General features: G+C 40.0%; 1 protein-coding gene across 14 annotated transcripts in view; it reads right to left on the bottom strand.

Annotated features, from left to right (window-relative positions):
* The window catches only part of LOC105568792 (MAP7 domain-containing protein 1-like), a 156393-nt gene that overhangs the window by 13274 nt on the left and 115583 nt on the right, over nt 1–27536 (bottom strand). For 11 of the 14 annotated variants that reach the window (XM_012024752.1, XM_012024753.1, XM_012024743.1 and 8 more), the window contains 5 exons: nt 9311–9379; nt 4630–4686; nt 2663–2731; nt 1740–1929; nt 1193–1539 (listed from right to left, as the gene is read on the bottom strand). In XM_012024752.1, the coding sequence (XP_011880142.1) occupies nt 1193–1539; nt 1740–1929; nt 2663–2731; nt 4630–4686; nt 9311–9379 (732 nt within the window). Of the gene's footprint in view, nt 1–1192; nt 1540–1739; nt 1930–2662; nt 2732–4629; nt 4687–9310; nt 9380–23256; nt 23311–27536 lie in introns of all 14 variants that reach the window. The other 3 variants (XM_012024750.1, XM_012024751.1, XM_012024741.1) reach the window with 1 other exon arrangement.

Raw genomic sequence — 27536 nt, forward strand, 5'->3', positions numbered from 1 at the left:
GAGGACACGAGTCGCTTTCTTGTCTCGTTTATCTAGCTAGCTCTCTGAAGAACCGACGTGACATAGAAATATTCTTGTATTCCGCGACGACGCGATTAAACGACACCATCCCTCATGAATCCCTCCGCGACACGAAGAACGATTGTAGGCCCATACGACAAACATCAATCATCGATACATACGCCGGACGTTCGAGTAAATAGGGTGGAGCAAGCAAATCGGGGACGGGACGTGAGTTCACCGACATGATTTATTCCTTCGGAACGTGTCCTATCGTCAGATTTATCTCGTCTCGAGTAACAACTTCCGAACCGCAAGCACAAAGGGCCCAACTTACACGAAGCACCGTCGTATAATTAATTGTTAAGTCGTTAATCAGTCGGTGCCCGGTCTCGATCTTCCTCATTACACGTAGGGTACATTAAGGGCCGCGATCCGCATTTATACTCACATTAAAGCAAATCCGCTTCCGAGTCGCTCGTCGTACGTGTTTGCATCAACAACGGCTGTTGATTCGACGCCCGATTGAACTTACGGTAAACACTAATTTGCATTCTACCGGTGCACGGTGCAGAACAAATACCACGCGTGTATTATTCATCCACCGTATGCGAGATAGGGGAAAGCCTTTAACGCTTTCAGCTGCTGTCGGGCCACTTCATATTGCATACGCATATCGCGCGAATATTTTATAGTTGTATTTCTTGTACATTATGTATTTCATCAACCTCCCTCTCTGATAAATCAAGCCCAGAGAGCGTCACATTATTTACAATCCGCTGAAAACATTTTAATATACGGACGAAAATCGCGCAAAGCCTTTAGAAAACTATGAGAAATTGAACGGAGACTAAATTTTATTCGCGATGTAGAGACTTGGAAAATATTCGCGTAAACGTTGAATCAGATTTGCAACTTGCATATAGACTGACACGAAATACAAAAATGCACACTATTCACAGGTATTTCAAATTCTCTGACAATCTATTGGAGAATTTCCAATTGAGAAACGTTCTCGCAGAACAGAACGCTCAAGTATGTAGCAAGTCTAGCATCGCGTGCTGAAAGGGTTAATTGAATTTCCATGTGCGACGTGCCACTAACGTGCTCGCATCAAGGACCGCCTTTCTGCCGGCTGGTCTTTAGTGAATTCGCGTAATTCGATCGACATTTGAATAAGTATATGACTGACCTTCGCCCGGCTTCCGGTCGAGCCCGCCAGCGGAAGTGGCCCGTTTCTTGCTGCCGTCCAGCTCTCTCTCGGAGGACCTCCTGGTGAGAGGTTGCGCGGCAGAGAACATCATGACATTGGTGGTGGAGGTGGCTCTGCGGGTACCCCAGAAAGTGGAGCCGCCGGTATCGGCGGGCTCCAGCATCCGCGGCGTGGAGCTGCCGAACGCAAAGACGATATGCGACCTCTCGTTTCTCTTCTTCGCCTCGATGCGCGCCTCCCTCTCCTGATTCTTGCGGAGGATAGCCTCTCGTCTCTCTCGCTCGGCCTCGCATATCAGCCGTTTTCTCTCCTCGACTTGATTTCGTCTGCACAAAAAAATAAGAGACGAAACTTTTAACGAGTCGAATGAGCCTAGATTTCCCTTGCGTATAGTAGATGTGTAAGCTTTTTCCAAAAATTAAGATAATGTAAGGGAAAAAGGATTTGCAGTTATCCTCGAAATTCTTTGTACGAAATTCATTGATCGGGTGGATACTCTTAATTATGGCATTGTGAATTAACGAACCTGTCGTTATCGCGCGATCTGAGCTCATCGATTCGTCTTCGTCGTTCCTCCTCGCGCTGCTCGCGGAAGCGTTGCGCGGCGAGAGCTTGCTGCCTGAGCTCCTCCAACTTCCGCTGGCGCTCCTCGTTCTGCCTCTCGCGGACGAGCTTCGCCCTATCCAACTCCTTCGAGCTTCCCGTCGAGTCTCGTCCTGCGAACAGCCACGCAAGCGTATTCAGTATCCGTTTGTTCGAACTAATTGCAAATGGCTAGTTTGTGCTGATCGCAAACAAGTGATTTCAATTTCGAGATGAGCGCATTTTCTCTTAGAACGTTATTCGCAGAAGTTTTTTTATCGCGTCTCTTCAGTCGATGATATTTTTGGTAACAAAAATTTCAAGTTAAATTACATTAAAACCATTTACAATCTAAATTACTAAAGATTATTCTAAATCATAAATACAAGGAAGAAATTGCAAAGGAAAAGTTACTTTTAAAACAAGAGTGTGTGTATGTATGTATGAATGTGCGCGTAAGGGAACAAGATAAGGGAATGTGCTAATGCTAATCTTAACTCACTAAGAAAAGATAAAGTGTATATATGTATATATAATACATCAAGATGGTAAAAAATAAATTATTTACAAAACAAAATATTGATTTAGAAAATATTACATGGTAAAATGTAGGGCGCGAGTAGGTAATGTCCAACGCGAATAAAGTTTACTTATTATTAGATCAAAATACAAATATATGAAATTAACACGAGTAATATCTGCCACCGTTACTTGTTAAAGTTGATATAAACGTAAGTCGAAAGCGTTAAAAGGCCGTTAGATTATTGTTAGATCATTGGTGTTATTGAAAGAGGAAAATCTAAAAAAAATCTACTCGAAGAAGGAAAAAGGGAGCGGTCTGTACAATGCCCTTGAAAACGTTGATACCTTCATTCTCGTAAGGACGATCGCCGTCGAGGGAGTCCTCGTCGTAGAGGCTTCGCGGGCGCTTCACATCTGCCGAGAAGAAAGCGAGACATGTGCGTGTGCACGTAAGATTCAAGTATTAAGACTACAGCACGTACGAATGAACGCATGAATGAATGAATAAATGGTTATTACGGTATGCACCTGGCGTGTATAGTGATGTAGTATGCAAATGTGTGCTCGCGCGGTTAAAACGAGTGGTTTGCATGCACGTGGTTACTCGTGTTGATGCAAGATTGTGGACAGATGTTGCAACGGAGAAAAGTAATGGATAAATCGTGTTGACGTTAGTACCAATAGATTTTGATAACGTTAGATAAATAAATACAAAAAAATTCCATTAAAAATTAGGAAGTGATTAGGAATTAAAAACGAAGGAGTATAAAATTTAAAATAACAAAAATTCACTCTTAGTTGGTTATTTTAGTACTAATGTAAAGTTCGTTGTCTTTTTCCCGTGATGTCTCTTTGTCTAATAATCTTATCGTCAGCTCTTTTAGCGATATCTTCATTTTATGAAAATGATAACTCCCATTTTTTTAAGCAACATTTCCTACAATCCTCGTCTGCCTTTTACTTTCTTCGAAAAAGATTATCGGATTGCAAGAGGCCGCAGAATAAATCTGCTCTTCAGATAACATTCGTTTTATAAGCACGATAATAAAAAAACGAGATTATCGCCTTTTATGGCATAAAAAGAAAATCTTTTCCACTGAATGCGATGTTAAAAATGTGAACCGCGCTGGCTAAGAAGCTTTCAAGATGAGGTGAGAATGCGTACTAGTGAAAAAAATATGTCGCATTTAATCAGTTCCTATTATTACTAATACATAGATCAAGACATAATACTAATTGTAAACGGAAATTTTCGACAATTCAGAAACAATGGTAATTAAGAAAATATAACGTTTTAAGAAAGTATATCGAAATAATCTGTGAAATAATTTTAAGGCATGTGAGAAAAACATGTTTACTTATCACACACATATATATACGTAAAATATAAGATATAAATAAAATACAAATTCGTGAACGTGTCGTAACAACATTTTGCACATTAATATACTGCGATACACCTTTTTCAATATCGTTTATTGAATTTATAAACGTATCAAAGGATTAGTATTCAAACTGGAAAGCGTTAATTGCATTATTCTTCGAATACCATTCGCATTCCGTTACACAATTGCCAAATTATACGACTCGTTAGCATCGTTGTTATTTAATTGATGCAGGTTGAATACGTTTTTCGTGAAATAGCGCCGACCGAAAAATCAATGAAAACATTTAAATGTCAGTTTTGTTAAATAACCTAACAACAGCAATCTGACAAGCCCATTAAACGCGATTGGCAACTATAGCAATATATCATTCCGCGGTTTGTCGGTAAAAGAACAAATATGTCCGACTAGTATATCCATATAACACATTTATATATTTTTTTAATTGCTTAAACATGATTGATCCTTATGACAGTTAGTTAAATTCGATCCTCGTGCAAATTCCGCATCAGGATTCGTCACGTTCTCCGTTACATAAGATCGTGTACAGACGGGCCTAAGTAACAGCCTTTCTAATTACAGCGTAGTAATGAATTGTCTCAATTTCAAATTGCAAATCACATTGAAATGACCGCATTGGGGCACATTAATCTTTCGTTAGCACAAGTCATATGGAATCCTTTGAGTAACTTTGAGTAACAAAATTAGAATCACGACATCGTTTTCTGTTTTATAATCATTTACTTTCGAGAGATTAGTGTTTCTGCTCACAAAACGTGTCCAGCAATGGGCTGAGATGCGGTCTCGGTCTTAGACGTCGCATCAAATACATCAAACGCGACGATTCTGTGAATGTTGCAAAGAAAGTGTTCCACACGCAAGTCACACAATCGTTATCGAAGCACGTTGAGCTCACGCCGAGCATACCTGTCAAAGCGAGGGAGTCGTCACCACCAATCTGGGCGAACCAGTGCATCGTTTGCTCTGCGGAAGACAAATTCGAAGGTGTACACATTCTCTGAGAGCCATAAAGTTCGCGTAGTTCGCAATACTCGTCGCGTGATAAGCGTTGCTGCTGCGTCGACGAAAGACAGGTGTTTAACGATCAAAGTACACTGCTGTACTGTAGATAACAGCCAGCGGTTATAGTCAATATTGTTTACCTAAAGACGACATTGCTGTGCACGTTGCACGACACTGATATATTCAACCACGACATACATATTGCTTGTTAAAAGCAAAATTATCTCTGAAGTAAGCTGTTTAAAATTAAACATCTAATTATAACGCAGCTCTTCGAAGCTTTATTTCGTAATAAATACTAGAAATTTATCTGCCATAGCGATGCCATTCATTAATAAATCTCTATGTGCGAAATTGCATTTTCGTCGAGCGACGAGATATTGATCGACACCTCGTTAGCTCACGTACACACAATTGGTGATAACAAAATAGTTGATTGTGCCTCGATACCGCATGAATCTCATAGAGACCTCGTATTAGATTCATGCACTCCCCTCTACGTTCGCTAATTGCAACGCGGCTTATTTTTATCCTTCGTTGGCAATCTCCATTTTCGACAAGCGTCAACGGGAACGACCGCCAAGCTGCCAATATTGTTTCCGGCCGCTGATTGCAAATACCAGATGGGAGGGAAGGACGAAAACGTGTGAGGACAAAGAAGGAGAAAACGGTACACCCCTACTGCTGATGGTAATTGGACATGTCATTATTAATGCGGACGCGGAATCGAACGCGAACGAGGAAGAGAGAGAACGTCGAAGAACGCGAGGGATGAAATATACCGAAGACTGCAGGGATGATATGAAAGGGAGAAGTATTCGACGTCACGAATATCGAGTTACGTTGCAACATGCAGAAGAGGATTCTCGACGATGAAAGCAGCGCTGGCTTTTTTAAACAACATGTGGTAGTAATTGAAGACTCGCTCTCCTTTTATCGGAGATAGAAAACTGCTGAGAGCCACTTGCACGTAAATATAATTTGGAAGACGAATTCGTATCGAATCACTGGGGAAATACTCGATACTTGCTGAAGCGGTGCGGCCGAAGACGTTGAGTGGAGCGTTCCAAAAAAAAGCGAGGAAAAGAGCCGAGAGACGCGCGAAATATCGCCATACGGAAGTTTGATATCGTCGCGTCTGTTTCGCTTAACCATTTATGGGAAAATTGACAGACTCTATATTGCGAAGTTTGCAAAATCATGAATTATTAAAGCGGCAACTTCTTATCACTTACATCTGCATCACCGCGCCGTACTTTTGTCAATAAGTCCTTTTTTGACTTTGCGAAATATATAAAGTAAAAGGATTTTCAGCACTCTCACATTCAGTCAAGAACCAACATTTTACGAATGGATAAGCAACGTTAATACATATGGAACATTGCGGGCGTGATATACGTAATCGCAGTCTTGCGGATAAAGAGAATGGCGAGAGAAAAAGTTTACTACAAAGCGCGTTCTCTTCTCGTCTATCCATTATCCTGATCGAAAAGATTTTTCCCCTTCGACCTGGAGAACAAGAGACTTCCAAAGACATTAAGTGCGTAGATAACGACAATACCGTCGCCGAAATAGGATTCTCGAGGGTGTGGATACGAAATGCATCGTTTGGTACTGCACTCATTGTCAGTCCCTACAGCTGTTAATCTTCGGTCATTCGGAAACGCACAATCCATCTATCTCTCTGAAAGCTGTCCTCCACACAATATCGCCGTTAATTCACCCGCTTTTGACGAGTAGAACGGAATAACGAATAGAAAGAACAATGCGGTTGCGTTAAATGCAACGCGTGAAGAATTGGAATTAAATAAGAACTCGAAGTGCCTGAAAACGGATTGCGAAGTGACGTTTTAAAAGCGTATTATACAAAAGACTGCATATTTCCAGAAGAGAAAAATGAAATGGTAAATCCATTTCGATGAAAAAAATGCATTCACCGAAGTCTTGCATTCTGTGCATCACGTGGTATTAGTTTAGGGAGGTGGTTCGTTAAAATCCCCATTATGTCTGCAATATTTACCGCGGCGTGTCCGTAATTTCGAGGGGGATAGGTAGAGACAATGCGGTAACCGAGACAATTTAACGAACGGGACAAAACCGCGACGCGTCGCCCGGAGGGATGCGCCCGTACGAACTGGCGGTGTATCTGTCATGCAGCTGCAGTCACAAGCTTCGTCATCATCGTCGTCTTGGAGGCTCAAACGCTGGAAAATCCGCCGGTGGATACACACAGCTCTGTTAATCTCCCTTCGTCTGGAAGTGGGTCGGAAAACAATGGAATCCGTCGCTTCCATCTCTTGCTGCCTCTGTGCCACGGATGTTGTCTTCTCAATTCTCACCCTTCACTTCTTTCCACCTCCCCGGCTTTTCCTCTCGAATCCTCCATTCATCCACTCGACTATTCTATCTCGCCAACCTTGCTCGAGTGGCGGTGTAGAATGCGAATAGATACGCTGGTTTAAGCTACGCGAATGATCCATGAGATGTTGCCGCGAGTAACGAGATTCTCTCATCGATGATCGTACTTTTCACGTTTGCTGAAGCGATAATTATCGCGTCGGGTGACGCAAAAATGTTTTACAAATTATCCGGGAAGGAATATATCGTTACCGAGATAAGTTAACAATATATTTTACTTTCAAATGGATAATCTATATGAAAGAACAAAGATAAGAAAAGCTTTCGTTTTAAAACACTTATTTTTCTGACTTGTCGTTGATATTTATTTATATTCGTGTTTTAAATTTACAATCTATGCAAGATAGATTTCTGCCTATTGATATCGTACGATACGATTAAAATATATTTTTAGGAATTCTTTTATTTATCGTAGAATAATTTTAAGCAGGTACATTTTAATGAAGCTTGTGAATGACAATGGAAACTGTCCTGGTTTCTCACGCTCCAGGGTGCTTAGTGTTTTACTAATATTTAACGAGCGAATGTGCTTGTTGAGCACGAACGATATTTACATTTCGAATTTAAAGTCTCGATAATTCTCTTCGTCTTCTAGTTAAACAAAGGCATTTTAAATATTTTGCAAGTACTTCGTTAGTTTTTAGGTAAACCGGAGAAAGTAACTCGAGGAAAGACATACACTCCAGACAATATTTTCCCATTCTTTCGCATTACTCTCGTAAAACCCTTTATTAAAATAAGAGACAATTTAAACTTTCGATTGAGCTTTCGACTGAATGTAATTAAGTATAAATTAATGCGTTATATTTAATATCATTATCTGGAGCGAGTTACACGTACGCACACACTCGCATTCGACGCATGGACCTCGTTAGTCCAGATTTAATTATGCCAGTCACCGAGACGTATCTAATTATACAATCGTCGTGTAATAAATTACGCATCGCGTCCTTTGTTTCGAATTCCACTTTTTATGCGCTACCACGCGCGCAATTTTTTCGACCGCATGAAGGGCTTATTAGCAATTTCGCGGGCGCTTTTCACGATTGATTAAACACCAACGGTACCGCCCACAAAAGCGCGGAATGCAACTGAAGCGCTTATTAAATCCACTTGACCATTTCGCAGGTCGAACTGGGAGAATTGCATTCGTTATCTACCGCGACCCAGAGATCGTACTATCGGTCTGCAGCGACTCGATAGTGCTCTCGATTTCACCGCAGATTGAAAAGCAGTTACGCGGTTCCCCGCGCGAGATTAATATCATTATCGACTGTGGAATACCGGCGACGTAGCAATCTACAAACCTACATTTCTATGAAAATTCGCCGAGGACCTTGAATTCACGCGACGAACCGATTGTCCTCGTGCAACTTTGCGAAGTGATTTCAATCGTTTTTAAAATAAACGAAACGGGAAAATTTATGGAACAGACTATTCAATACTATTACAACTTAAATTGGCATAATTTTTGTTAAACGTTAAACTGGGCAGATTCTTTATTTCCTTCTTAAATACTTGGAGCAATTGTTGTGTTTTTTTTTGCAATTTGAAAATATAACGTGCCCGAAGTTGTCAAATATTTTTCAGGCCTCTCCAATAAAAAGTGACCTGTATACTCGTATGTACAATATGTCTGTGTCACTACTTGTATCGCAAATAAATGATCAAGCTGTGCTCTGAAGCGTCACGGAAATGTCGGTAGACACAGGGTGCGATATTGAAAAGTGCATCGCGTCCAAATCCGCCGTGTAAATGTCAAAAAGCCACCGTGAGAGGTATCATATCGAGCGTTACACTCGCTACGAAGTAATAAAAAGTTCTCGAGTTGGTGCTTTAGAGTTTCGACGAAAATCAGCTAGGGTACAGCAAGATAGATGAGAAAAAGAGAAAAGAAAGCTTAATAAATTAAATTCTAGAGCATAAGCTACCGAGCACACCGCATTTTCACAAGGCGTTTCATTAAAATAATATCTTTACGAGGAAATTTAGAAAATTAAGAATTATTTATTAAATTTGAGCCATTGTTAATGTTGGTAAGACTACATCGTTTAATTGTATATCCTAAAACACAATGTAGCGGTCCTTTCTGCTCGGTAGACTACAATGTTTTATTACGGCAAACGAGAATACCCTAAATACAATCAACTGTGTTCGTCGAACTTACCCTTCGTGAGAGAGTGGCGATTGTGTGCAGAACTGGACCTTTGGTTAGTTTCCTCAGGAGCGGCTCCAGCTGCAACACGAATTGTTCCACGTAAAATAATTCTCTCTCTGTAGCGGGGTCGGTTATTGAATATGCGAGCGTATTACGGCAGTGAATAAAAATTTAATTAAAAGCGGTCGCCGTCCGACGACATACGGTTTCGAACGCTTCGAGCATCTTGCACCGGTATTAGTATTCTAGTAGCCGCATTAATTCCTCAGAGTGAAACAACTGGTGTCATCCCGTGGAAGACGGAAGGCAGGAAATTTAATTAAAGTTACTATTTTGGATTACACTACCTAAATTCTGAATTTAATTTCGGATCATTGATTAAAGTGCACTTTAGACGCTCTGCAATTTGTGTCAGAAATTCAGGATAGAATTCTATTTACAGTTTCGAATAATATATATTTTATTACTTATGTGTGCAAATTACGGATCGTCTAAAGTTGACTTAGTTTACTGCAACTAACTAAATATGATATAGAATAATTCACAACTTTGCAATTAGCTTCGCAACTCGAAATTTTTAATTAGATATCGTAAAATAGAATTAAGCGGATGGAAGATATTCTATCATTTAAACACGAGGAAGTTCCGCGAAGTCGTTTCTAATCGCAAACAAAACCAAGATCGACGGCGAGCACGACGGGATACTCACTTGTACCATAAAGAAATTGCATTATGCCAACGAGTATCGAATCGTGCGACGCATATAGGTAAGGACTAGGCATGAGGACGAGGGGTTGCGTATCTGGTGCACGAGGGTACAGGGTAGTTGAACTTCGACATTTCACAGAGAGGGTCTTTTCCTTCCATTACGCCGAGATATTCACCGACTCGATTGGCTGGAACTTGGGCATGCTAGTGAAAAGGTTCGATATGCTGGCTCATGTCTTCCGAATGAAGCATATATCTTCAGCGTAATTCACTTCGAGGTTCGATGGATGTCGTTCTTATTCGCGAAGAACTTATTGCTACCTAATTTCGCAAATGATTGCAGTCGAAGGGCACGTTGAGGGGAAAAAAGCGGAAGAAATATTTTTACACAAGTTGAGTTATTTGTGTGGGTCGATTACAATTTATATGAGAATCTACTTCATACACATAAACGCATGTTACATTTTGAAAAAGAAAAATGTCGACACAAATGCATGTGCAATTAGAATATAAGGACGCACATTTTAATATTAACATTCCGATATTTATACTTACAATTAATTTAGAAAAATTACATACTGCCAAAATGTTAGAATTAACGTATTAAAAATTTGTAGTTTCTTCAAAACGCGCTAAACAAAAAAATACTTTTTTAGCGTAGCGAGCGAGCGAGCGAGAGAGAGAGAGAGAGGGGGGGGGGAGGGGCGAATTACTATTTTTAATGTAACGATGATTTATCGATAATCTAAAAAAACTAAACTATCTCTTGTATGAGAAACGACGGAAGAGAGTACTTAGACTCTAATTTCAACCGCAAGATAAGATTTTAAGTGAGAGCGTAGAGAGAGTAGGAAGAGAATAATCCGAGTCGGCGGTGAATCTCGCTTCCTATAGCAAGTATGCTGTAGTTTAAAGTATCGGGCGGTGGATAATGACGCGGAACGACGGATGAAGACGCTAATGATGATAACGCGAGACGTTTATAGCGAAGAGAAAGCATTTTATCGCGCGTCGTCGGTGTTCACCATCGATGGCCGTTCTTACGAGAGCAGCTCTCGGAATTCCCGCTAAATTCGCGATATTAAGACGTCGTAGTCTGCGGATAATAAGAACGAAGAGGGTGAGACGCTGATGAACGTCGAGATAAAATCTTCGATACGGTGCGTGCATCGCGAAAGAAAACGCGGGGCACGAGACGAAAAAAGCCGAAGCGGGATCTTCTTAAAGATGCCGGAGGTGTACTTTGGAAGGTGTCGCGAGCGATTTGTCAAGAGGGAGTCTCGCTGAAAGGAGAATCCGGCTCATTCAACAATGTTCTCGCTGGCATGCTCTCTGACTCACGACTAAAGTACAATAACCGTCAGTTTTCTATTAACTCCTCGAAGGGAAGTAGTCATTAACGTTGTTAATTGTACCAGGGAGTAAATACAGAATTTTCTTATTATTTTAAATAATAAATATTTAAAATAATAAATCATGAGAAAATGATAAACAATTGTTATTTAAAATAATAAATATGTAAAATAATAATTATTTATTTTTTTCATGAATCTAAATTTAATATTATATTATGTACGTATCTTAATTCTTGATGTGTGCTTAATACTAAATTTAGTTTCGTGAAAATATGACAAATAATAATTATTTTAAATATTTCTTTTCGGGGAGATAAGAGCATTAACAACAAGGCGTGCCACCTATTAATTTTCGGTGAGACAAACTAACTAGACCAGGATTCGAACCTGGGACCTTCCCGCTTGCCGGGCGAATGCTCTTGCAACTGAGCTATCCAGGCCCACTCTAAAGCGAAATAATAAACATGAATACATGACTTCTTGCATCTGTATGACGAGCGAGCCGTGTTCAAGTGGCACCACGAATGCTACATAATCTCGCGATTTACCAGCTGTTGACGCAAGAATCACGAATAAATTGCGTCGCTATCTGACTACGCCTGGTCGTGGAACGACAAACGGTGTTACGTGAGAGTATTCGTCCGCGAGAAATTCTGTATTTTTAGTTAATGGAGCTTGAAGGGTTTTGTTTGATTTTAGAAAACACTATAGGATGCGAAGATTCCACTTTAAATTTATAAATCTTCGTTCAAAAATTTCGGAATATTATTTAACATTTAAATAGCTGTCAGTATCACTTCTCAATGAAGGATTAACGTGAAGATAACTTGGTTCTTTTTTACGAAAAATTTCAAACGTCATCACACTTGTGTAATAAATTAATTGTTCTATTTTTTATTGTTCGGAAAAATAATCTACTTTTTGAAATTTGGAATTCCTGAGCATGCGAAAGCACTTAGTGATATATAGGTATCACATCCGCTACATTACTCGGAACCCGGCGGCGTCTCAATTTTTAAATGGAGTCTTTTGTATTCCCGCACGAACTTAGCCCGCCTGGAGGTGCTTTTCTGGATGTGTAACAATTCTTATCGCATCTCGCCAGTCCGGAGTTACACCCTCCCTACATCGCTATTTGGGGGAGGAAAAAGCGCGCCCACAGTGGCCATAAATTTTCGGGCATTCTCATGCAAAATATCCTGGAAAAACTAACGGAGCGATACGTGGGGAAAAATTCAGAAGATGCAAAGCAGATTTTGTTCAATGAAACCTTAAACCCTTTTGTATTGTTCGAATGAATTTCATCAGCGTTCAAACTCCTCTTCTGTGCAATTAGATAGAGTTTAGATAGAAGAAATCGCGCTCGTACACACGTGAGTGTACAGAAAATATGCGCAAAGATTCTTATTTCCGACCCAAGAAGCGTTACGCGAACGGTGATCAGGAAACTGCGGTTTCTTGCGTTACGTAAGAAATTCACGCGCAAGCGACAGAATCGATTTGCATAAACTTCTGAACCGTATTATTAATAAATTATGAACGAGAATGTTAACTTGTGACACGAATTAATTCTTCGCCTCCCTTTCTGAAGCCGCGCGATAGCCGAATTCACTCGCAGGTCATTATGAGAAACCGGTGATTACCTCGTTGCGTCACGTGCATTCGAATGCACTTCAAGGTCCCGGGAGCAAATATTAGCAGCTGTTTAACTAAGTTGGCAAATACACGCTAACACATTTAGCGCGACGGTCGCCAGTGATTCGGCGTTGCGTCGCGTGTACATACACATAAAGTGGGTCGATAAACAACACGGAAATACAAATCTGCATCGAAAGCTTTCAAATCGGTTAGAATATTCGGCAATTTACGAATCAAGTAGCGCCCGATTCATTATCTCCATAATTCGTGAAAAATTGACGGGGAATTTTTGTTAAATTAACTCTCCTACATAAACATCGAACAACCCTTGAATAAACGTAGATTGGAAATAGCCCTGTCATATTTGGATTCTATAATCGTACGTTTAGAATAACGTCACATCTTCCTCGGCGTTACAAGCAGTACGATCGATTTTAATTGACAAGACTAATAAGATCCATTATTGACGAATGGAATATCTCGATAAGATTAGATGTAAGAGACGTAATTATGATGGAATCGTTCAGCTCTATCTTTTTCTTCGAAATATCAACAGTGTTGATGTAATCATATCGTGCATTAGGTCAACGTAATTAATTTGTATTGGTCGGTTTATCGAGCGCTGAAGAGAGTTAATTGCTTCCAGGCGACGAAGAAATAGCAGGTGCTCGCTCTTCAGAGTATTACGACGTGTATTGGTGACACGATGCTCCGCTGTACTTTGAAAAGGCGCTTAAATTGCCGGCAGTGCGATCCCTGAGAGAGCCAGGCGTATCTTGATCAGACAATGGCGAACTGCCGCTCTTCGCGTAGCAATTAAATCGTCGATCGACCAAGTCGCTAATTGCAATGTTCTGATACAACACTTTTCGCGAACGTGAGAATGTAAAATAAATGCGCATCTTATTGTCGATAAACATCCAGGATCGAGCTTAAAATAGTATTAAATTAAAGTAGCATTAAAGTTTAGTAAGAAAATTAGCCAGGAAGGATCTGATAGTACGAAATTAAACGAGAAGTTGAGAGGAACATGAAGTAAAATAAAGTGATGCATCTACGAGGTGCGCGTTTTCGCGAGAGGTTCGAGTTTTTGCTCAATATGCATATATCTCTTTTTAAGTGCTATTAAATTTCGTATTTATTCTAAACGAAGAGTATCGGCAATTATATTACATCCTTATTAAAATTGAAGTTTACTAAAACGTTTAAAAATTGAATATGACAAAACTGACACAGCTTTATTGTGTCAATATCGATATTTATGGCCGTGAGTAATTTTTATTAAAAGTGGCTTTATCACGAGAACGCTACTTTTTATGAGATTAAGTGCATTGTTACTAAACAGGAAAGAAGGTTGCAATGCATTTGCGAGATGCCAATGAGGAAGCCTGACGTCGCTCGTTCTCTTCCCTCGTGGGGAGGCAACACAGTCTTAAAAGAACGGGGGCTGCCATGACGAAGAAAAGGGAGAACGGTGATGGACGGGAAGGGCATCAAGCGATATATTAATTTAACGGTTGGGTGGTCATTAGTAGAAGAATAGGGCGACCTATTAGATCTGCGGGTAGAAAATAAGTTCTCGAAAAACCAGAGCTTTAATCGTTCGCGACAATCATCCCCTCTGGCAATATGAGACTTGTCTTAAATAATATAATTTGCAGAAGAGTACATAAAATTTTTTCGAAGTGTCAGGAGAATTTTGAAATTATTACAAAATCGAAACAGAGATAGATGGTTTGCCCTTAATAAAGCAGATACTTTTGAGATGGGGTTAAAATATAATTTTTACACGATAGCATTTTAGCATCGAATGACATTGGAACAAATTTTCATTTTATGGCAAATCGTTACACCTCAAAGAAATGCATGTCTGCGCACGATTCGCGTTTACGGCGGTGACGATCATAAACGCGAGCTTTCCCTCAATTATGACCGTCCGCGTTTAATCAGATTATAATAATATCGATCGCGAATATGACGAAGAGAAATATCCATTGTTCAGCGCGAATACCGCAAATACCGCAAATATTTAACCTGCAATATATACGCCGACCACGGTTTCGCACCTTGATAAATGCAATCGTAAAAGTATGAAGTTATCTTTAAGAAAAACAAGGAAAAGAACTGTGCACTCGACGCAATCATTATTGTATGCCGGTGAGAAAAATCCATCTTCTTCCGACCTGCTTTGGACCGAAATTCGTTGTGGCTCGTGTTGCCGCTCAAGTGGAAATCCGCATTTAAATTACGCTACTTTTATTTCTTCCGCGCATTAAAATTTCATAACAATTCCTCGGAATGAATGTTAAGATATTCGTTTCACCATCGCGTTGTATAATTAGGCATTTAATTCATATTACTGGCCTTCCCTTGAACTATCGTTTAACTCTTTACGACTCCAAGTTTCGAGTGCAGCGCAAAGTAAAAAGGCAGCATATCGGTCGAACTGACATTTATCCATGCTGAAAATGTCAGAGACAAATGTCTGCAGTGATAAATGATCCACATAGTCAGACGCGTCGAGTTACACCGAGGTTCAATTCCCAGCGCCAATTTCCAGACAACAGCTTGTATCGTTTCTTTCATTGTCAGTGCTAATTTTTGTTCTCGTGTGTTTTCGATGATTTCCACTTGATAGACTTATATATACATCTTTACGGAGCGACTTCGTTAATTTATCGCCGATTTTGCGATGCTAGACACTAGTCCAAATCGTTCAACTCCAATCGCGAGATTTTTTGACATTTAAGATAGTATACGTAAAATAAACTACAATATTATTTCCATTCTTTCCCAGTAAATTTCTGTACAGAGCAAGGACGAAAAAGTCTATTTCATGAGAGAAAAAATATATAAATATTGAAAGCATAAAATACGAGACTCTGACAAATAAGGAAATATTAGCAAAGCTGTGCCAATAGTTCTTGTACTCGAGTTTAATCATAGTGAGTACTTTGTGATTTTGAAACCTTACGATAAAATATTTACAGGAGTGTATCAGAATACGTACCTACGATTATTTACAGGAATCCGAAAAGATATCAGGCTTTGTACGTAATTTACTGGGCGAATAAAGAAACCTTACTTCCCTTAATAAAATGTGTTCCGTTGGGAATCGGCCAAGAGCAGGCGGATGAAAAATAGAAGGAAATATGCGTGTTGCGTGTGGGTCGGAATAATATCGGAGGCCTAGACGTCAGCGCGTCCTGAATAAAATAATGTCAGCGCGATGTTCAAGTTTTAATCATTTTAATCCACGCTCAGTCGGATGAAACGCGTGACACAAATGGCAGCTTTTGCATAAAAGTGAGATAAACGCGACGTACTTCTATATATAATCATTGATAATCATAAAATTTTCTTTTATTGGCCTATTATGTTCACTCAAATAACGTACACGCGTATCGTGATCAGATTGTGTTTCGGAAATGAAAGCTTGACAGGCGGGAAGGCTAAGACGGTAAAGCATTATTAAATGTCATATCCCCTAATATGGATATTCTGTCAAAGCTCCCGACAAAGACGCCTCCGCGATTATTTGCATGACAAATTAATTGTCCTGATGTTCGCGGAATGCAATTACGATCTTAATACGATGCGCGTCAGATGCCGCCTGCGCTGAATCGCCTTAATTTTCTGACCGTCTATTGACGCACAGACGTCGGCATTCCGCATGTGGAGGGACACAACTGATTCGAAAATCTCTCTTTCGCTTGATAGGGATTCATATGCATCCGCAAAACCATCTCACGAAATCACGCGTGCTTTTTCCCACGTGACTGTGCATCGTCTGATTAGTTACCGAATTGCGTACTGCACGAATTCAGATAACATTCAGTTACCTCTCGAAATATGTAATCGATAAAAATGTGGTAAGTGGGTTGATATGCTCGATGCAGGCAAGGGCGAAATTTCGGTGTAGGCGCCTACTCGTGATATCATATCGAGAACGATTTTTTGTGCGCGGACATAAAACGGCATCGCACGACGTAAAACTAAAAAGGAAGAGGAAAAAATATGTGCGTATATCGGGTAGAAAAAAAAACAAAGGCAGGCTTATCCGAGCTGACAATTCAGACCTGGGCGCTTGTTTTCATTTCCCATTTCGCGCTGCTGCTCGACGATGCAGGAAATCGGCCGTCGTGTACACGTTCGTCGCGCCCGAAAATATCAAATATACTGAGAATGGCTGCGAGAATTTGGAAGCGGAGAAACGACTATCGTTTTATGTTCATTGATACAAAAGCTGAGGTCAATTTCATACGGGAAAATTGAGAGATTGGATCAAGACTCCACCGAGTGTCGCTTCCCAAACTTTACAGAGCGCGATTCATATAAATGCATACTTTAGCGTACGTGTAATTTTTAAAACAACGCGAGAGGGCGCGTGATTATATTTCCGCGAGAACGTAACTGCGTTCTCGAGAGGATCTGCAAATGCAATTTGCATCTCTGGCAGCAAGAAATTTGTACTTTATTCTTTTCCACCGCGTTGTTATTTTACTGCTTCTGATTGTACCTTGATTTGTCGTTACTTCAGTAAGTAGTACGGAGAATGTTGCAGCGGAGTTTACTTAAGTATACTTTACGCTTTCTGCCCCTGAACGCCGGAATGAATAAATATCGATCCCTACGTCACGCGGCCATGTGTTTCTTGGCCATCTCGCCGAAACCAATTCCGGAATGGCATTTAGAGGGAACGGAATATATAGTCCATACTCTATTGCGAAGGAAAGCCATTTTCTGTCACCGTGCGCCACGTGCGTGGTAATATCACCGGAACATTTCTTTAAACGAGCCGAAAGTTTCGGCGAGGGGCATAGGTAAGAAAAATAAAGTTCCGAACACGGGGGGGGGGGGGGGGAAGGTCTTCCGTACACCTGGCCACAGCACATTCTAAAACACGGGGTATATCAGCGACGAAGTATCGCGGAGGTAAATTCTCGTATGTATGGAAAGTGCGCAGCCAGTATGCTAACAACAGTAATATCTTTATCCGGTAGCTGAAAGCTCTAGAGGTATGGTAGATAAATGTTGGAGATTAAGCGAAATTTTCTCTCAGAGAAATAAATAAGTCAAAAGCGGGGATGATGTGACAATGTGGTCTAACGAAGGAAAAAAGAAAGATACCAGGGTTGACAAACAATGTATCTAGCACAAAAATTGCGAAAATTAACAAGTTTTCTTTCTTTCGGGAAGCAGACGATTTTATTCTCGATTCACATATCGCAGTAACTTTCACTTATTTTCCGCCTTTGTGCCGGAAAATGCCATCGGCGGATGGGAATAGGCTATTTGTAGTATCGGCCGAATCTCTTTCGGGTTAGATTATCTGATCATCCTATCGAGTCCCGTTTATGCATTTGCGCGACGGTTTGGTCGAAGGAGATAAAAGCCACGATGGCTATATCTTGAAACGACTTTTGAGGAGAGAAAAGAATGCTCAATGAAGTCCGATCGCTCGTATTCTAACTCGCAAAAATGGCTCGCCTCTTCAGAGGGAAAGGTTTCATTTGATCTTCTTTTGTGGCGGATTTCAATTGGCAAGCCGTTGTCGCGAGGGACTTCTTTCTTCCGGCGATATCGCGGAGGCAAGATGGACCGAAACGGACGTAAATTAGGTCACTCGTTAAGAAAATAACAAAAAGCTGACGGTTTGACTTGCTCGAACCAATGCATTAGCGGTTGTATCTTTCGTGTATTTCCACAAAAGAATGCAGCTAATGTAGTTATCCAATCGTTTTCTAATCAAGTCACTCGCGACAATTGGCGGCAGGGAATTATAAAGTACGAAATAAAGCTGTAGAAATATAAATGATTATAGGGAGAAAAGTAAAATAACTATCGAAATTAATATGCCAACGATCATTTTTGTCATTCGAGAAATATCTTGCGTCTAAGAAAAGTAATATTTGAAACTATATCAAGTAATATATGTTAATAAAATTAATCATCATTGCACGTAGAAGAATAAATAATCGGAAACTGCGGTTTTATTCAAAGTTGATCGTAAAAAGTGCTGCCAAAGGGTCGTTCGTCACAAAGACGTGGGAATTCTATTTTCGCTGTTCCTTAGAACGCATAGTCGCTAAGAACGAACGACGGAAGCCCCGGTCGACTTTTTCGCGCCAGACCTCAATCCATCGCAATCGAGCTCGTTTATCACTCGAGCGAGAGTTCTACTGACTGCTGGCGAACAATCGGAAAATTTGTCGGGTCATTAGCATCTACGATCGAGTTTCGAACGCGACGGCGATCCAGCCGAGCACCAGCCGTTTTCATCCGCCATGCCGTCTGCTGTCCGCACCATCTGATTAATAACCGAAGTCGAACGTCAATTCATTCCACTTATTTTCCTTCGTGAAAATCATCCACGCTTTCGGGTTATCGATATTCAACGGGAAAACAATTCAACTGTCTCGGATTCTCCTCCGCATTGATGCGATGTGAACGTTTATGCCGATATTATATAAATATTGTCAATTGTTATATCGTAATCTGTGCGTATATATACTGTAGTTTGTGGCATTACGATGACATTTCACGTTTGAGAATGATCAAATGTCATTGAAACAGAACGGCGTTGCTTCTTTTTTCCTTTGCAGCCTGACATTTTACGGTTTAGCTCTGCTTAGCCTTTTTCACACCCCCTTCAATTACGAGATTAGAATCGCGCTTTAAATAAATGATTCGTTTGATACTTGAGACGATAAATGCTACTACTTTCGACGTAATAATTACTGGTCGTGGCTCGACGAGGTACAGCACAGGAAAATAGGATGTTTCTGGGTCGTCTAAGGTCCTGAGAATAAAGGGCGACGGCGACTGCGTTTATCCCGCCTTTTACAGAGTAATTGCAGTCGTAGCGCTAGATAAGACCAGGACGCATTCTCGGTTCTTCCGGGAGGCCGGTAAAAAAGAGCAGAATTAAAGCGAGCTAGGGTCTGCGCGTGGCATTGATTTACAGCGCTGTTATTATACACTGCTATCACATTATCGATATTTAATTTTTACAAAAATTTAACAACATAATTGATAACAAATTCGTCTGTCTGGGATCACTGAACGCGAAGATGCCTTTATCAGTTCGAAAACTTTAGAGACAATGGTAATTGCCGCCTAATTATTTCGAAAAATGTTCTAAGGCTAATTAAAAAAGAAATAGTTACTTTAAATAATGAGATATTTTTATTTCAAATGTTATTCTTGATATCTCTCTTAATTGCGGTTTTCGTTTTACGAATGCCCAGCCATTTTCCGAATTGGATGAAGTTTCACGCAACGGGCAAATGGTTATTCCTCTCGCGAAGACAGAGAAAGCCTCGTGGCTTGATAGCTCGGACCGAATAAACGCGAATTTACAGCTCGCATGTAAGCGCCCTAAATTGGACGATTTATCGGCGTTGGGACCGGGGGCACAAGAAACTCGTTAACGAGGAGCAGCTATTAACGATGGACTTGGCCGCTACAACGAGGCGGGGAAGGATCTCGAGGATCCGGCATACCGGCGATTCGAAACGGCTAGGCTAATATTGCGCACTTTTGCCTTTGCACGTCACGCGAGAATCGTAAACAATATCCCATAATTAATTACTCGGATTACTGCGCTAAGAGGAGTTCAGCGATCGCGCGTAAACTTGCGAAGATGCGCCGGGAAATAATTAATCGCCCATTAGCGTCGCCGAGCGTAATTATTGCTGCCGAGCATCGTGCGAAACGGAACTGCATCCAGCTGTGAGATAACCGATCGCCGTTTCCGCTTATACAACGAGACCCATGCGGGTACCGATGATTTATGGCGAAGATGTCACATTGTGCACCTCCGTTAAATTTGCCACTAACAAGGGGCAATATTCTTTCCTTCGGGATTATTTTTCCGCCGGGAAAAATATGTTTGACAAACGACGAGAAACAATATTGTCCTCTTTTAACGAGACGTTGAAATCGGATTAAAATTATTTCAATAATTCGATATGCTGCTCTCTTTTCCGTCGTTTATACCGTGGTTAAATTTGTACATTCACTGCATAATACACATACGTGTGTCACCTACATAAGAACGATAAATTATCTACAAGTCAACGACACTCTATTGCAGCAGCATATTTTACAGCTAAAGGAAGCGTCGCCGAAAGTTACTTCCGGCGGGCGTTTCGAAAATTTAGTTCACGTTCGAATATCACGCGAGCCATAGGAAAACTTAGACGAGATAAATGTCCGAAAGAGGACGACGGCTCGAGGGTGAAACAGCAGGTGAATCGACATCTTCTCGGATAGAGGCTTTGATGTCTGCCTTCCGGGTGTTTCCGAATGCATCCTACACGCCGTTGAATCGACGAGGGCTTTCCGTTGACGTCTGGTTATTCCGGACAAAGTAATTCGGGCAACACGTATCGGCTAAAACGAACGACGCGAACCGTCACCGCCTATCTCGCCGGTTGAGAGATTCTTCGATACTTGTCGGTCGGATTTAATTAAAACAACGGCGGGCGACCTCGGCCATCCGAGGAGGCGCATCTCAAGGAGACGCACGACGTTGACAGCTTACGAAAACTTAGCTGTAAGCGAGACTTGTAAACTCGGTTTGAAATTTTGAGGCTAGTTGGCGTTGAAATCTTGACACGTCGTTTAACGTACTGCGACGTTGCTGTTAATTGAAATCTTTGTCTCTCCTACGTTCCCGAGAGTAAGTTTAATCGGTGGTAAAATTAGATTATCGGAGAAGAGAGGAGACAGTGTGTTGGCGGATCTCAATCGGAGAGGAGGAAACAAAGGGCAAGCCTTTGTGAGACAAGAGTTTTCTGTGATCTATGTAGAAGTCATACATGTATACCACGTATACACTGAATAATACACACATAGTTACGTATTTCTTTTTGCGATACTACAGTGTACCGACTTCAGTAAATTCTCTCGCGCGAGATGAAATATTCGACCCTTTTCTTCGCCGTAAAAACGCCGTGGAACACGCTACATAAATTTGTTTTTCCTCCAAAGAGCAAATAACTGTAGCTTAGCAAATATGCGGATCGAGGAATGTCGAAAGTCCAAGTTTCGCCGGAAACTCGACGTTCCACGATCTAGATACGGGCTTCGGATATCCGAACACCGTCGGCCAACTAACGAAGAGAGTTATTAGTAAAATATATCTTCTCGACAAATAACATTGCGGAGCGTACCGAGGATCGATGTGGAACGAGAACAACTAATGTGTGCGAAACGTATTTAGAAATGTACAATTAATCTGCAACTAGTCTGAAAGAGTGACTAAACGGAGTCGGTCACTCGAAATATCTAATTTACAATCATCCACGAATGGTAGGCACACGTACAACAATCGTCGTGTTAAAAAATTATGATAATATGACGTTAAATAAGTTCTCGTAATACTTAAAAAATATGTATGATTTATAAAATTCCAAGATCCATCATGAAATGAAAATGCTATTAATTTATTCGAAGAAAGAATCAGTTTGTAATATCAAAAGATCAGAGCGCACAAATGAAGTAGCTGCATGATTTATTAGATCATGTCACGTTATGCCAGTGCAAATTTCGAGCAGCAATAATCTTCATAATTTATAACTACGTTTAATCACGGTTGCCAGCGCCAGCGGACGACGTAATCGAATTAATGGCCGGGAAACGATTCACTGCCGAACTTCAACGCGACGTCGACGTTTATGCGAAACGCAGACAATAATAGCAGGCAACGTAAGTTTGATTGATAGCTTCGGAACTCCCCATTCAGTCGGGACGTTCATCTTGGAAGAATCCCGGCAATGTTGATTGAAGTTATCGAAAAGATATTTTTCCCGAAGAGTGCGCGAACATTTGAGAAAACGTTCCAACTTCGCGAGAGAGTTTCAAAGTGCGTTCTCCGCGAACAATGAGCAAAGTCCTTCGTGCAGATAGAAAAAGTGACAGAAAAAGAGAGGACGTAGAAAAAGTGCCAATGAGAAAAACGCGGGTCGAAGTGAGGTTAAATCGAACAATGATCTCGTTGGAATTAAGTTCTTTAAATTAATTACGTCTTCTTATAGCCGGCGAAAACGCGCGTTTACTTAGTCTCGTATCGCGAACTCCTTCAAGCTCTTTCGATGCGACGATCTCCAATAGTGATTATAGCGAAGTTTCTTTCCTCTTCTCAAAGGTTGAATACAGGTAGATTTCTTTGCAGAAAATCTGTTTTTTAATGAGTATCAGATGCACAATTGTAAATTAAAGTTCAATTATGCGTTCCATTATAAATACCTGACGTCGCGGAAGAGAGATAAGACGTTTGCATCAACTTCGGCGAATACTCACCTGGAAAAGAAGAAAATTTTAACATTAGAAATTTGTCCGAGCTAACGAATTCTATAGACGTAAAAAGATTTTTTACATTAATATAGAAAGATGTCTCCTCGGAAAACTTTTTATTTACGTGACTCCATCGTCGTGCGTAATTTTGTATTCTGTTTCAGCTTTAATTACCAATAGATTTAAGGTGGCGACATTAGGGCCCAAAACTCTTTTAGACGAACTATAATCCGTATTAGAACAAAATAAATTTCTATTTATCATTTTATATATTGTATATATTTTGTATATTTTGACTTTTCAAATAGTTTTTATATTACATGGTAAATAAAATTTACAAATATTATTTATATTCTTACGCAAATTATAAATCGTCTAATACGAGCTCTAAATATTGAAAAATCTGTAGTTGACAATCGTTAAGATCCTTAAAATATATCTAGTACACCGGAAAACACGTGGAAAGAAACTTGGTAGCGCAAGCAAACCCGAAGAGTGTCCTCGAGCATCGCGAGTTGGCACATTGCGAGATAGCTCTGGTACTTTTAGGCTTTGAGTGCAGTCGATGCAGTTGCGAAAGTCTCGGGGAAAAGAAGGGAAGTTTCGATTACGAGAAAAGGTGCCGCGTCAAGCTGCCAGCGCAGCGATTCGGGCATCCTCGAGAATATCAACGTATTGCCTCTTATCAGTGATCTTGGCGAGAACGATCCGCCGCGATAGCAAAGCAAGTCAATAGCTCGAACAATCAATTCGTACAGTTTCCAATCCGCATGACGCTTAATTATACAGCTGAATCGGTTTTATACAAAATTCTATACATAAGATTTATATAAATTATATAATTTATATAAACCCTATATGAAATAATTTGATTAAAATATAAAATATGTAACATGACACAAATATTGGACAAGTGTATTGTTGAAGTTTTTTACCATCGTCTTAATGAAACGATTCAGTAATTGCAAAATCTATTTAAAGTTTCTTAAATTATTTTAGCTATTGCAATAGCGTAATGTCAAATATTAGCCTTTCCATTTTTAAAACATTGATTAAAGATTTATCAAAAATTCTGCGGTTGTAGATTGTGACAATAATAGGATACGTTTTATATTTTACGAGAGAGTAAATAAAGGAATACAAAAATATATGGTACAAAGAAAGAAAACAGTACTTGTGTCAACTACAGAGAAGATCGGAATCCCAGAACACAATAAGAAAGAGACCGACGAAAGGAACCCTCGCAATCGATCGCAGATTGTTTATCTAAGAATAAAGCAGCGCGGTCGCGTTCCAAACTCGTTACTTCTTTGAAGTCGAATTTCCTTTTTCTCTAAAGCATGAAAACGTTACGCAGTGCAGAGAGTACAAACGAGCCGGATGCATCACGCGTGGAGTTTCGTATACTTACTATATATGGAGACACAAAATAGTATTGTCGTCAGAATTTTCAAGTTTCACTTTTTTACATTGTGCGAAATAAAAATGCACATTATACTGACAAGTACAAAAATATTTTTTGATCTATTTAACTTCGAGTTAAAAATGAAAAAAATGCCATATACCGTAAGAATCTATTAGTCTGCCTGGTCGACTGTTTGCGATTTAGCGAGTACTCGAAAGAAAGTGTAACAAGATGTAAAGTTAATTAAAAACTCTGTCGAGTTATCGATGTCTTACGAGGTCTCTGAATTTTTTTATTCGCGTGAAAGAATTGATGTATATATCTTCAGATTATATTATAAAAATATTTTGACCGTCTTCAATTCACGAATGTTACAATCTGATTCTTAAAGAATACAATACAGAAGTCCTGATTGTATGTTGCTTTCACCTCTCAAAACTTCAAATTCTAAATGATATATTTACATGACGTGTAAATAAGGTGACAGCACGTGAATGGGCTGCCGTCGTTAATGCTTTCTCTGTGATCACATGGTCTTTGCTTTCGACTGACAATAAGTTATCTAATAGCGAATTCGGTCGCTTGCACTAATGTACACTAGTGTACACTGAGTGCAAACTTTCCCAGTGCAACGTATTCGATCGATGCCTTCTGTTTCAGTGCATTGCACTCGTCGTATTCGGTTATATTGCACTATTACAGTACAAACCTTATATCATATTCGATGAGTGTTACACTAACCTAGTGTAGCACTGACTTTGTATTCGGATACGCAAAATAAACTGAAGGAGTGCAAAGTTTATTACACTGTCAATTTTTGCAGTGCAGTTACTATTAGCGCGGTAAAATTATGGATCCTAGCCGCGGACTTTTATTTCTTATAGCGAATTCGATTGCTTGCACTGGTGCGCACTGAGTGCACACTGAGGTTTGTTTACAGTCAATTCTTATATTTCCGAAGCGTCTTAAATATTCTTGAAATATTTCGTAGCCAGTAAAACGATCTGTAGCATCGATACGGATTGTTTTCTGGCTAAATCGCTTTGAACGTGCATTTAAGACAAAGTTAAGTATAAAAATTGACTGTAAACTGGCCTTGGCGTGCACTCGGTACGCACTAGTGCAAGCAACCGAATTCGCTATTAATGAAATTTTAGGTTAGCATTGATCGGACCTAGTGTTGCACTCGCACAAGACAAGTTTAGTGCAAAGCGAGTTCAGTGTGTAATTGCATCGAGTTGGTGTTGCACTGAGAAAGGTTAATACCGATCGGACCTAGTGCTGCGCTTGTACAGTTCAGTGCAAAACGAGTTCAGTGTCAGTGCAAATCGGCCGAATTCACTATAAGATCTTCCAGTTCACCTTCGTCGTCGAGATACTCCCTGCAACTTCATGAACTCGATTTCTCAAAGAGCCACGATCAACAACTCCCACAATCCCCAAGAGTATTTCTCGAACGTGAAGATCGCATCGAACTTCCGCTATTCCGCACCGAGCGCTCGCAGGGGATTATCACTGAACATTTTGATACACTCTTTCTACGAATAACTCCATTCTTAAAAGGTTCTATCAGTCGTTAATTCTTCATGTCCCCAAAACTATTCACGATTAAAAATGATAGGAATTTCACGTTTCAATCCCTCTTAATCAAGAGACACGGTAGTGTCTCGCGCCAAGCGTAAGCGTAGCTAGTACACGCATGCGAGGCCGACCGTGTAAGTTTTATAATATACAGGGTGTACTAAAATCACCGGATATCCTTTTAATCAGAAATTCTTTAGAAACTTTCAAGACAAAAATTCTAATACAAAAATGTCGAGGCTATAATAGTTTTTAAATAATAAGCAATTACATTTCACAAATGACAGGCCTGAGATTTCGCGCGCTCAGGTACGGCGACACGACAAGTGATAAAGGTGTTCCTACGAATATCGCCCTTTTTAGCATAGTGACAACTTTCACAACAGACTTAACGATTCATTCTCGAATTAATTGTTCCTCTTGTTATCTTTAACCATTTCTTTTGTTAACTTTGTGTAACGTCTTATTAATAAAAGGGAGGGGTTCACTGTGATGAGCATCTTGATCAGACTGATATCCTTCGATTTAGTCGATCTCCGATATTCTGAGTGAACTTGGAATTTTCAGTTAGATTCAATCTAGTCTCCTGCCTCTCTTTATCCTCAAGTTTTCAAAATAACCGGATCATCGTCTTCCCAAATATTTTCTGTCCCGTTAAACGGTGACTTTGGTTCTCGCTCGCTCGCGAAACACATAGGAACACTTTTATCACTCGTCATGTCGCCGTGCCTGAGCGCGCGAAATCTCAGACCTGTCATTTGTGAAATATAAATCGCTTATTATTTAAAAACTATCATAGCCTCGACATTTTTTTATTAGAATTTTCCTCTTGAAATTTTCTAAGGAATCTACGATTAAAAGGATACCGGTTTAGTACACCCTGTATACATTGATATATAAATATAATATTAGCAATATAATATTTAATTATTATTTATTTTTAACTAAGTAACTATTACATGATTTTGATGGAGTTACAAAAATAAATTTCATTTTAATATTAATTTAGTTTCCGTTTAAAGGTATCTTGAATCGACATATAACGAGATACTAGCGTCCCGATGTAGCTATAGAAATATATTTCACAGCGCATCTTCGTATATCCTTAAGAGCTGCACAGAACGCAGATTATCGTAGCTCGTCATTAGTCATTTTCTAATTATTAATTCCCACCCCAATCTGCTTTTTCCATATCTTCCATGAGAGATATTGTTTTCAAATTAGTGGAATGGTATATCTTATTAGG

This window comes from Vollenhovia emeryi, unplaced genomic scaffold (genome assembly GCF_000949405.1).
Source record: "Vollenhovia emeryi isolate VEMERY1.0 unplaced genomic scaffold, V.emery_V1.0 DF939127.1, whole genome shotgun sequence".
NCBI lineage: Eukaryota > Metazoa > Arthropoda > Insecta > Hymenoptera > Formicidae > Vollenhovia > Vollenhovia emeryi.